Source organism: Juglans regia, chromosome 10 (genome assembly GCF_001411555.2).
Source record: "Juglans regia cultivar Chandler chromosome 10, Walnut 2.0, whole genome shotgun sequence".
Classification (NCBI taxonomy): domain Eukaryota; kingdom Viridiplantae; phylum Streptophyta; class Magnoliopsida; order Fagales; family Juglandaceae; genus Juglans; species Juglans regia.
Window position 1 is genome coordinate 5,749,929 of NC_049910.1, and position 13,338 is coordinate 5,763,266.

Below are 13,338 nucleotides of genomic sequence, written 5' to 3' on the forward strand. Positions count from 1 at the left end.
ATATAAGCCTAATAAAAATTAAAAATAAAATCAAATATGAAAAAATTGGTTTAAAAATAATTCTAATGTATTTTTTAGAAGAAAATGAAATATATGTGTTTTAAATGGTGAATAATAAAAAGAATTTGCTTATATGATAAAAATCAAAGTAAATAAAAATAAAGGAGTAAATAAAATATCAACAATAAAAAAATTTTTACAAGATGAACAATACCCGCTATATGTAGCGGGGTACTGTAACTAAATGTATTTTACAATTCATTTTACATAATCGGAAGGAGATTCTTTTTAGAACAATCTTTTAAATTTTTTAAATTTTTTGTATAATACAAAAGTCATTGGGAGTGCTCTAAGAGTAGTATTTTCCATTCTATAAAGATTAGGCAATACATAGAACGCAATTGAAGTGTCCTCGTTTGTGTTTTACAGATGAAATGAGATGAATTAAGTTGAATTAAATTAAAAATTGAAAGTTAAATAAAATATTTTTTTAATATTATTTTTATTTTAAAATTTAAAAAAATTGATTGTTTATTTTATTTTATGTGAAAATTTGATAAAATTATAATAATTAGATGAGATGAAATTAAAATAGTTATGAAAACAAACGAGATCTTACTAGTGGACTCAAATGTACCGATGAAAAAATATTATCAACCCGTAGATTTAGCACGAATACAAAGCAGGTTTATATTTTATATAAATGTGTTCTTTCTAAAATCAGGATGATTAAAACACATTAATAAACGAGTTAATAACAGATAAATCCATTTAATTAATTTGAAAGTAACCCGCAATAATCTATTTAAAGTTTATTTTAAAATTACAATTTTACTATTATTGAATTGTAATATTGATATTTTTTAATATGTTTTTATTTTTGTTGTTGTTAATTCTAGATCTATACTCATATTTATTATTATAGAGTTTGTAATGTCGATTTTATTATAGGTTAAATTTTAAAAAATATTAATATTTTTTTATTAATAGGTAATCTTATTTTTTTTCTTAGATATTGTAATTACTGATAAATATAGATTTTAACTTTACGTAACATTATGTTAATCAAATTAAATGGATTATACGTGTTAGTTCAACCCAACTCATTTATATGAAACAAGTTGAAATGAATCATTTGTAATTAATTATTAAATGAATAAAAATAATTAGTGACATAACACGATCCATTATTTAAATAAATTGAATTATGATTTGAAAAATTGACACGTTTAACTTAACGAGTCGAATTCAGATTGATTTATATAGTCGAATGCTCGTAACTTGACACAATCCGCAAGCATGAATTGTCACTCCTACTCAAATGAGTATGGAAGCATCACCTTTGTCAGCTTAATATTTATTCAAGAGTAATACCCCTACTTTATCTCAGGTTGCACATGATTTATTAAAAAATACAAGATAGAGAGAATCTATATTTTAATTTTTTAAATACATTTAGACATCATTTTATTGTGAATATAGCCACATGACACTACAAATGCGGTGGTACCTGGCACGTCAATGAAGTAAAATGAATAATATAAATTAGAGACATAATAACATTACTCTTTATTCAAACATAAATCAATTTTAATCTCATCATCAACTTATAATTAATATTCGTTTATTTATACAATAATCTAAGTTAGTTTATGACTTATTTATAAATTTTTGTTGAAGATAAATGTTTTAATTATAAAATAATTTTATAAAAGTAAATAGATTAATTTGATTAAATGTGACACATTAAATTATTTTTATTATAAAATAAATTTTATATATCATATTAAATTATGTTCATTTATAAATTTATTTTTATAAAATTTTAGAGTTGTTTGTATAGTGAGATGAGATGAGATGATTTAAAATAAAAATTAAAAGTTGAATAAAATATTATTCTTATATTATTATTATTTTAAAATTTTGTAAAAAATAAATTATTTATTATATTTTATATATAAATTTAAAATAATTATAATAATGAGATAAGTTCATTGCTAATCACATAACTGAAAAAGAGTTCATTCTGGTTTGACCAAACTCATCACAGACAACTTATCAACAATGTTGTTTGATTAGAACACTCTCATTGAATTAGTCAAAATTAAAGGATAGTTTTGATGAATGTAAGAGAAATTTGACTTTTTACTATTCTATTCACATAAATCTCTACATTGGAATATCTATTTTTTCATTATATAATAATAAAATAATATAAGATGAATTTAATTTTGATTATTCATATCAAATCTCCATATTAGATTATATAATTATTCATTATATGGTAATGAATAACTAATAATTTCAAAAATATTTAATTTTTTTTAATTATTAATATATTTAATTTTATCATATTATACTATTCTACTTATTATATGTTAATTAATAATCATGTTCTTATTAAATTAATATATAACTAAGTCAAATTAATATATTAATTATGATAAAATATGTGATAGAAAGAAAGGGAGAGAGAAATAATTAATAAAATATGTATTTTATGTATGTACAGTAACTTTTAAATTTAGAAAATTTTTTAAAAATTACTATAATTAAATTCTAAATATTTAAAATTTAACTAATCTAATATGAGCATATTTTATTTTTTAATAATTAAATATTCATTAAATTTAATTTTTAACTAATTCAACTAGAGTGCTGTTACGGCAGGAAAGGTAAACACTAGAAGAACAGAAAACGGAATAAATCAGTTCGGTCTTGCATGAGGTTTCAGTTTAGCGAAGTCTCTCCTCTACGCCCATCTGTTAAATATGGGTGACAAGGGAGACGCAGCCAAGAAGCAGCCCCAACCTCCATTACCACCACAGCAAAAGCAACAGCCAGTTTCGTCTTCTCCCAAAGACCCAGTACTCGAGGAAGCAACAGAAACAATATCACACCATCACCAATCTTCACCGCCGGTCCTCCCCACCGGAGGAGTTTCTCCATTTATCTCTGCCGCCCCGGATCTTTATGCTCCAAGCGGTGCAGTTTCATCATCGTTTGAACAACAATTTGAGGTTGTGAATCCAAAGAGAGCTCGATGTACTGGCCAATGGAAGCAGCTTCTACCATCCCCAAACTCACATCATCAAAAGCAGACGCAGTTGGCAATACAAAGCACGGAATCAAGCCCGTCACCAACGAAACTTGCAACCAACCCACGAAGCCGAGAACCCGATATCACGGCTGCTTCCTCCTCAGATACGGCGTCATCTCCTTCACGCTCTACTTTGCGTTCTTTGTCTGCTGCCTCTGGCCAGGACACGAACAAGTCAGAGGGAGAGCAAGTCCACCATCAAACCAGGAAAGGGAAATATGTAAGCGCAGTCTGGAAACCCGATGAGATGCTTTGGTTGGCAAGAGCTTGGAGGATTCAGTACCAAGGTGGGTCTGAATCGGATGGGTCTGGTTCATCTTCAAGAGTGGGGTACTTAGAGAGTGGTCAGACAAGAGGTAAAACTAGAGCCGATAAAGATGGAGAAGTCGCTGATTTTCTTCAAAGACATGGGGTCAATAGGGATGCTAAAACAGCAGCAACGAAGTGGGATAATATGTTGGGGGAATTCCGGAAGGTTTACGAGTGGGAGAGGGGAAGTGAGAGAGAAGTTGGAAAGAGTTACTTTAGGCTTTCTCCTTATGAGAGGAAGCTCCATAGATTTCCGGCTTCGTTTGACGAAGAAGTTTTTGACGAGCTTTCGCAGTTCATGGGGTCTAGAACGAGAACTTCTCTAAGTAGTAGAGTAATCAGTTCAGGAATTGTCGGCATGGATGATACTCGCAAAGCTCTTGCTGGGGCAAAAGCCCTGCCTCCACCTCCTTCATTCAAAGAAGATGAGCTCCCTCTCTCGGGTAAATTCTGTAGCTTTCATCGCATAAGATAGAAAAATCAAGTTTATGCGTTAATCGATGAAAACTATAGTTTTATCTCCTTCTCTCTGCTATAGTACGCATTTAGGAATGTATGTGAACTTCATGAACAAAATCTCGTTCTGTCTTCTTCTCCTCCTAGTCAGACTTGTGTAACGAAAACAATTATTTTGTCTTTATACAGCTCAGGCAAAACAACTGGTTATGACCGGTGGAAGTGAACGGCCTGCATTCCATGGTACCAGAGGTACCTTACTAGGGTTTGAGCCTTCTCTAGACATTGTAGGCGCTTCGTCTTCAAAAGAGCTCCGTCGAATTGGAAAGATACGAATGGCATGGGAAGAATCAGTTTGCTTATGGGCCGAAGAAGGTGAGCACCACAGGGGGAGAGTGAGGTTTCCAGGCTCAAGTTTTTTGAAGGCGGATGAGCTCAGTTTTTTTGACGATGACATGGTCCCAAGCACCATGGAAACCTTCGAAGATGGTCCTCTTAGAGGCTTCTCTGTGGATAGATTCGTTCCTGGAAAACAAGTCAAAGTTTTCGGCAGAAGAAAGTCTTCGTCTGCCACAGCTTCTTTTGGTACGTACTGTTGTACAATTAAGTTGCCTCTCTTAAACAGTCTGGGAAACCATCTAACTATTTTCTCATTCATGCATGCCAGGCATTACAGAGAGAGTACTCCAGCTTCCTTTCAACGATTCCCAGGCAAGATGTAAGCAATATTTATTTCTTACCATTCCTACTTCCAACAATATTGTAGATGATCCTGAGCGCTAGTCGACTTTGGCCAATACTTAGTTAAATAATTAATTTTTATAAATTTAACTAGTTAGTTTTTAACAATATCAAATAATAGACTCTTCAAATCTATTATTATTTTAATAAAATATTAATTTTAAGTTTTTTATTTATTTTAATTATAATTATAATTGAAATATTTATTTATTATTAAAAAAATAAACATTAATTTTTAACGTTGATATTAGATTCTAAAAGAAAAAATTGACATAAATTAATAATAATATTACAAAATTAGAACTTGAAGCACTCCAATAAGATAATGCCACATCATTGAAATGATGACTGATTAAGATTGGCCGCCTTCGTGCTTTGGAGACAAAAAATTTTTGGAGTTGTGAACTCGCACAAAACGAATAACACACTGGGGAGAGAGTTTATTATGCCAAAATAATATTTGACCAACAATTTAGACTAAACAAATTTGACTAGTGAAAATTATCGAAATTAAAAGTATTGTAACTTTAGTCCACTATAATGAGTTTTTATGCAATCTAGTTAAATTTTGACAAAAATATAACCCTTGTAGACTCCGCTAAATGGTTTGGATTAAAAAATGAGTTAAGATGGGTTGAGATAGTTTGTGAATAGTAAAATAAAAGTTGAATTATTTGTTATATTTTGTGTGAAAATTTGAAAAAGTTATTTTGAAATTTGAAATAGTTGAATTGTTTATTATATTTTGTGTGAGAATTTGAGAAAATTGTAATGATGAGATGAGGAAAGTTGTTTTGAAATTTGAAATAGTTGAATTGTTTATTATATTTTATGTGAGAATTTAAAAAAATTGTAATGATGAGATGAGATAAGTTAAAGTGGATTGAGATGGATTACGAATACAAACGAGGCGTAAATGTTAACATCTCCGTTGTGAATAAACAATTTATGGAGCAGTTTTCTAATAAATCAACATTCATTCCCGGGGTAGGGTACTCAATTTATGATACAGTATGCATGTGCAATGATCTTTGTTGGTGCAGCTACTCCTTCATGGGAACTTCAAGATCCGTCGGAGTACTACTTAGGGTGCCTCCGAGTTCCGCCATCCACACTACCAAGCTTGTTTGAGTTGTCATGGCACTTACAAGAGCCACCAGCTGAAGACTTGCGTTTTCCACTGCGATGGGATGTTTACCGTGACTTACCTCAAGAGAAAGAGCTTTTCTTTACAACCTCTACCGATATGTTAGACTGTCGAGCCATCACCTACGATATTCTTGGCCCAATTATACGACATAACCCTAGTATCAGTGGTACCACTGCCTCGTGTAGAGACGCTTTTATTGGCCTTTGGGATGATTGCATTAACAGGATTGTGTCTAAGTTTTGTTCTGTTGAAATGGTTGTTATAAGAAAACCCTCTTCAGCATCGGAGGAAATGTTGCAGGATCAATGGCCGAATGTGACAGGTTTCGTGAGGAACTTTTGCTTATGGAGAGGAGAGGAGGCTGATCAATTAAGGGATGGAGCCTTGGTGCCCTCGTCTTCCATAGCGGAAAAGGTTCTGTGGACCTACACAGATATTCCTTACATCTTGGGCTACTATGCTGTTGGATATTTGGTCACCTTTTGCGCATTAAGCCGCGGACGTGACCGGATTATCCGAACGGATTTGTGCTCCCTTGACCTATCTTCACAGGTGGAGAGACTCAAAGCCCTAGTTCCATGTTACAGAATTGCTGGCCTATTGCCATTGCTTGCAGACAGGTGCTTCAGCAGCTTCAAGAACGGTGGAAATCTTAAGCTATTTGCTTATAATGATTTTGAGAGGGTTGATATGGGAAATGGAATTGTCATCGAAACGACACCAAACACTGTGACTCGGCTTTTCTCGAGCAAAAGAAAATGGGCTGCAGTGAAGGAAATCTACGATTTTCTTGATCACCGAATCCCACACGCGGAATCCATTTTCCGATCATCCGAGAGAGATCTGGCATTGGTGTTTAAGCCAAGAGGGTGCAAATTCAAACCTACCAATAGTGATCTACTCGTAGAGGCTCTCAAGTACGTGACCAAGGCTCTGGTGGCACTACATGACCTATCTTTCGTGCACAGAGACTTGGGTTGGGACAAAGTGATGCGACGAAACGACAGGGAAAATGAGTGGTTCGTGTGCGGATTAGACGAGGCAGTGGGTGCACCACAAATATATCCACATAGGATGCCAGCAGAGGCGGCGCGTATCCGGTACGCGCCGGAGATGGGAAGAGGATTACATGGGGTTAAAGTAGACGTATGGGGCGTCGGTTATTTGATAAAAACGTGTGGGTTGGCTGGGGTCCCGAAGATGGTGAGAGAGCTTCAGAACCGGTGCTTGGACCCGAACCCAGACCACAGGCCGACTGCAGCGGACTGTTACCACCACCTGCTTCAGCTGCAGTCATCTCTGTCGGCGGGTGGCTACTGATATATACGATTGATATGAAATTAATAAGCTTTTTATATTTTTTTCTTAGCTCAGGAGAACGTTCTTTTAATTTTGATATATATTCGCGTTGAAAATGAAAAGGTTTATTTTATTTATCATTTTTACACTATATATTTATTAGTGAAAAAAATAAATAATAAAAAATGAGTAGAAATTTTCAAATTAAAATACATATAGGGCTTCAAACAATACTTAAATTTTTGGAGCAGAACTGACGGTTGGAGAATTAGTATTTATTTCAAAAGTTTAACATTTTAAAATAAGTGATAATTTTAGTTAATATCGTAATAGAGATTTTGATTTTTAATCATAATTTTACATTCTATTTTATTTAAATAAATATTTCACATGTTAAATCTGAATAAAAGTTTGGTCTACACATAAAAGAAATTAAAAAATATAATATAAATAATAAAATCTATTATTTTCTATCAATTTAAAATTTGGTCACAATTGATATTTCACAACGGCTGATGCGGGCACTTAAAGTAAGTTCTATTTGGTTTGGTTGGTTTGATTTGTTATATCGGATCAAATCAGAAGTAAGATAGTACCAAAATTTTCAATTCCATATCGTACCAGTAGATAGGTACGGTTGAAAAATGTAACTTTTGTGACGGTATAGAAAAATATATATTTTCGAAATCGGTCAGAATTTTGACTTTTATTTTATTTTTATTTATTCAAACTGTAAATTATCTTTAATTCAGATTAAATTATTATATATAATTTATTTATATATAAACTATTATAGATATATATATATATATATCTGAAACGTTACCTTAAAATTTTGGTTTGTACCTTTGAGCACTCGATGGTCTGATTTGTAATTTCCAACGTCATATTTAATGTATGATCTGTCCTGTCTTGTCGCAGTAAAACTCTAATTTATGAACCCAACTTTTATCGTTGGTAGCTCCGCTAATTTTTTATTTTATTTTATTTTTATTTAATGGTTAATTAAATATTTTTTAATAATATTATAAATTTATGAAAATTTAAAATTTAAAAAAATATATGTAAAAATAAAAAAATAAAATCAACTAGTGGGCAGCGATGGGAGTAGCACCCCTTCCCCGCATCCTTCCATGCATGGGGTGGGGGTGGGGTTTTCACCCGTCCCTGGGATGCAGGGGCGAGGTGCAGCCCTCTTTTTATTTAAAAAAAATATTACTTTTATTTGATTTAAAAATTATTTATAAGTGTAAAAGTAATTAAAAATATATTTTTAGACCTAAATTATAAATTTAAATTTTATAAATATCACTATAATTTAAAAATTATGTAATTTTTAAATTTGCTAATGCATATTTTATGTAAATTGTAGTGTATTAATTTTTAAACTATGTAGTTTTTAAATTTGTCAATACATATTTTGTAAACAAGTCTAACAAATTGTAATATATATTTATATATACATAATTTTTAAAATATAAATATATATTTAATAATATATATATATATATAAAAAAATAGGGGCTGGGGCGGGGTTGGGTCCTCCCCGCCACCCGCCCCCGCTAGGGGGCCTAGATGCGGGGCGGGGCGGAAGCGAAGCGGGGCAGCATGGGCGGGGCCCCGCTGTCCACCCCTAGTAAAACCACTCCTTGGTCTTATTGTCTTGCTTGTTTAGATTGAAAGATGAGATGATTTGTAAATAATAAAATTTGTGAGTTGAAATTTTTAAAATTTTTGTATGTTTAGATTAATGAAAGTGAAATGAGATTGTTTTAAATTATTGGAGAGGAGATAGATGTGAATTCTAACAAATAATTGAATATTATTTGAAATAATTTTGTTTTATAAATAAGTAATAATAATATTTTTTTAATGAAAAATGGCCAATTTGTTTTTATGATAGTAGAAACCAATAGAAACAATAGAAACCATCTCAAATTTAAATAAAAAAGTATTTAGATTAGAGAGTGTTTTATCTCATTTCAACTTATCTCTAAATAAAAATTAACCCAACTTATTTATGAACCCAACTTTTATCGTTGGTGCTTAATATGTCAGGTGTGAAATTGAGATGAGGTAAGATAGTTGAGATAAAAATTAAAAATTAAATAAAATATTATTAGAATATATATTTATAATATTATTATTATTTTAATATTTAAAAAAATTAAATTATTTATTTTATTTTATATAAAAATTTAAAAAAATTATAATAATTAAATGATATAAATTGAGAAGTGTTGTGAAAACAAACCATAGGTGAATGTTCCACTCTAAAACTCCCATTGTTTTGTCATTTGGAGCGCTTGAATATAATATATTAAAGACTTTCTACAATCTACTATATTTTTCTTCTTCTTGTGTGTTCGTTATTTTTTAATGATTATTACGATATTTGTCATAAGAAAACTTTTCTATTTAAATAATGTAAATTGTATACTTTATGCATAGATTTAGAGAATAGAATAATTAGCGATTGGGTCTCGATATTTTTTTATTTAGTAATAAAGAAAATACTTTTTAATGATATTATTAATATTTTTTAAATATATTGAAAGATATAAAAAAATAATGAAATAAATAAAATTTTTTGGCTCTTATTGGGACCGTCTCTTGCTACAACCTCCGTGGGTGTACGACTGCTCCCCTAAATAATAGGAAAAAGATGAGGGCGCGTATAGGGTTCGGCTGGCATGGGTTTGGTCCGGCGTCCATATGAATGACATTGTATTCTCCGTTTTGTATTTCAGGCCTCTTTATTCATTTACTGCTTACAAATATTATATGCATGGTCTTGCTACACGTACGCACGTGAGTGAGATTGACAAAATGAAGTGAAAAGTAAACGGAAAAGTAAGAAATGGAACAAAAATAAAAAGTAAAAGTAACGGAAAATAAAGGAAACGGAAAAGTAAAAGAAACAATAACGTACAAACGGAAACATGAAAAAAATGTCCCAAGTCATCATCTCACCCAGTAACGCCTCTTCAGATGAAGAAAATGAAAGAAAAACTTTTGAGTGAAATTTCAGATTTCACCAAAAAATATAACGAAAATAAAAAGAAAAATCTAGCAAAGTGAAATTTCAGACTTTTTTAATTTTCTAATTGACGCTGAAATAGAATTATTAAATTTGAAATCCAAAATGAAAAAAAATAGATTATTCGTGAACAACAATTTGTTGAAGAAAAGTGTCGGGTGGGAGGCGATTAAAGAGGCGTATTGGTCGAGAGCAATACTACACAACTTCTCAACCTCCACACATTATATTTTTTTAAAATTTTTAAATTTTTAAATTTTTTTTATGAATTTATTCTTTTTAAAATAATTCAATTATTCTATTCATTATTCATATGTTAAATATTTGATAAAAGAAAATAATAATAAAACTTAAAAAAAAAATAATGTGTAGAAGTTACGTGAACAATAAGATGCTTTGTAGATTTTTTTCATTGGTTGAAGAGGCAATGAGTCTATTATTTCTAGGAAACTAATAGAGTTACCACTCTCCTACTATTCATTTACTACTTTTTTTTATATGATTTTTTTTAATTTTTTAATTTTACTTAATAGTTAAGGAAGTGACTATTAATAAAATTATATATTATTTTAATTTTTTCTTAATGATTAAGGATGTTAAAAAAATATTTAAAATCAAATGATAAAAAAATAAAAAACTTCAAATACATTATAAATAATAAATGAATAAAAAAATAGTAATTCTATCATTACTCTTATTTCTACTTTTACTTCTTTGTTTTTCTATCCAAAACTGCTCGGTACAATCGGCACGTACAAATATGGGGTAACCGGCTAGCCTACGTGGAAGTGAAAAAAATAAAAAAGTAAAAATAAACTTAAAAAGCAAAGAAAGAAAAAAGTGAGAAGGCAAAAAGTTGAGTTTTTCTTCTTCAAGTTCTAGCAAACCAGAGCAAAATGACATTCCCCCACAGATGATTCTCAAGTAGCTAACTTCTTCTGAATACCTATGTGAGAGTGGATAAAAAAGGGCATTTCTTTTCTTCTTTGATAGCTGGTCATTGGGCAATTCCTCATATTTCTTTCATATCTTAACAACGGCATAAAGCGAGGCCTTTGAGCGGATTTGGCTCAAGATAGAATAAGAGAATGGTTGAGAGAGCTGCCTATCAAAACAAATGAGCTGAGTACGTTGAAGCATTTTTCCACAAAAAAAAAAAAAACTCCATCTTTTAGATTTCATCATTAACATATTTGTTTCAAACCCATTTCTTTTTCTTTTTTTTTTCCAAACCCATTTTCTAAATTTTTTCCAAACTCATTTTCAACGTATTTCTATTGTTTTTTTTTTTTAATCTTTCCAAATAAATCATTGTTCGTTGATGATGGCCGGCTATGAGTGCTCCCAAACCCAAAATGATTATTGTAGAACAGAGTAAATGTAACATGTATTTTAAAAAAAATCCACTCCAGTTAGCCATATAATACAAGCAAAAATTTGCGAAAAATACCCATTAGAATCAAAATCCAATGACTATGTAGAAGACGAAGACTGGGTTGCGGCGGGCTATGGCTTCGTGGGGCGGTGACTTCGTAGAGAAGATGATGGGGCTTCGTGAGAATGTAAAAGACGAAAATGAAGACAATAAAAATATTAGTTTTCGTGATAATGTGGGCGAAATAGGAAAGGATTCCACTAGAGCCCCTTCTATCTTTGAGAGAACATAAATGATGTCGTTGTATTTGCCACGTTAAACACGATGCCACAAGATTTCTCCAGACGGTTGCAAGCAGTATTTTTCTTTTCTATCACTCCGTTTATTTTAACTTTTTTACATTTGCTTTTATCTTTTTTACTTTTCCGTTTTCTTTTGATATTGTCGTTTATTTTCTTCTTTTGTCAGCTATAATGTGGGGGGGTTTTAATTGGACGTTTTTTGTACGCTTTCTTTAAATACAAAAAGCATTTCCCTTATATGCATGGCTCTATAATGATCCAGTTCAAGGGTGACCATCTGATTTTGTACTGGAGGGTCAGGGTCACCTTCTTTATTTTGGGTAGGTGCAGCAAATTAAATGGCTCATGTCATGGATGGATTATACGTGTCAAAACTGCTGGTACTCATATAAGGCTAATACCTTGATCGGTAGTTGCTAAAATTTTAGATTTTAGAGAAATTCTATTCTTCCTATTAAATTAATTGTCTGTGTATATCAATTATTAAGAGCGGTGCTACCTATAAGCTTCACGCTATGCACACCTCAAATAATTGTATGGAATTACTAACTTGCCTACATTGACAAATGTGATTAAAGAGGATAAAACTTAATTGTATGGAATTTAATTGTATACTTAACTTGCCTACATTAACACATACATCATTAATTATATATGATCATAACAATTCAAGTAACATGAATAATATTAAGAACATTATTTATTTCTGTTTCTATAAATATTTAAGATATTCTCATTTAGATGTTGAGATGAGATAAAATTAAAATTTATAAATAGCAGTGAGATAATTTGTGAATAGTAATAAAATAGTTTGAGTTAAAATGTTTTATGGAGTTTTGAAAAATGAGAAAAAAAATTAAATAAAAATATTATAAAGTTAAAACACTGTTAGAATATAATTTTTGTTTTGAAATTTAAAAAAAATTGAATTGTTTTTTATGTTTTATTTGGAAGTTTGAAAAAATTGTAAATTAGATAATGATTAGATAAAAAAAATTAAAAATTAAAAATTAAAAAATGTTTATATTTAAGTGATGTTGAAATTTTGACATCCAAAAGCTTTAATTCAAGTTTTATATGAATTATATTATTTATTAATTAATTATAATTTTGTGTTACGAGTTGCTCATCTAGTAAATAATAAAGTTAAATTTAAATTTAATCAAGCTGATCTCAAGGCATGTGGAATAATTAATCATATATGTGAGGGGGGCCCGTTGAGAGAGAGGTCCAAGCCCAAATAGATCAAGCTACGAAGACCCCAGGCTCATCAGGCTAAAACCCAAAGCAGGCCAGAATTCCAGGGCGGGAGACTGCATACCGAGTCCACGACCATATGGTCCATCCGAAAAAGCTTTGGCACCTAGCTCGACTACGCCAAGAATTCCACCATAGGGCAGTGACCACCTCGGGGCTCGATGACCTACGAAGCCCTGCCATAAGGTAAAGTGCAGACTATCGTCGCTGGATGCAGGCGGCTGGGTATGTCTGATCGTGGGCACGTCAGGCCCAAGACAAGGCTCATTCAATGCATGTCAGGGGACCTAACACTCAACGATGTGCTGA

At 31.2% G+C, this 13,338-nt stretch overlaps 1 protein-coding gene across 1 annotated transcript; it reads left to right on the plus strand.

The window, feature by feature from the left end:
- Nucleotides 1–2,771: 2,771 nt before the first annotated feature.
- Nucleotides 2,772–7,076, plus strand: LOC109007621. Its single transcript, XM_018987372.2, has 3 exons — nt 2,772–3,852; nt 4,055–4,489; nt 5,650–7,076. The coding sequence occupies exons 1-3, from the start codon at nt 2,772–2,774 to the stop codon at nt 7,074–7,076; spliced, it is 2,943 nt and encodes a 980-aa protein (XP_018842917.2).
- The last annotated feature ends 6,262 nt before the right edge of the window (nt 7,077–13,338 follow it).

Excerpts from the sequence above, each read along its gene's own strand:
- LOC109007621 (XM_018987372.2), top strand. The coding sequence starts at position 2,772 with ATGGGTGACAAGGGAGACGCAGCCAAGAAGCAGCCCCAACCTCCATTA. Across the intron at positions 3,853-4,054 it reads AGATGAGCTCCCTCTCTCGG|CTCAGGCAAAACAACTGGTT; the intron begins GTAAATTCTGTA and ends GTCTTTATACAG. Across the intron at positions 4,490-5,649 it reads TAAGTTGCCTCTCTTAAACA|CTACTCCTTCATGGGAACTT; the intron begins GTCTGGGAAACC and ends TTGTTGGTGCAG.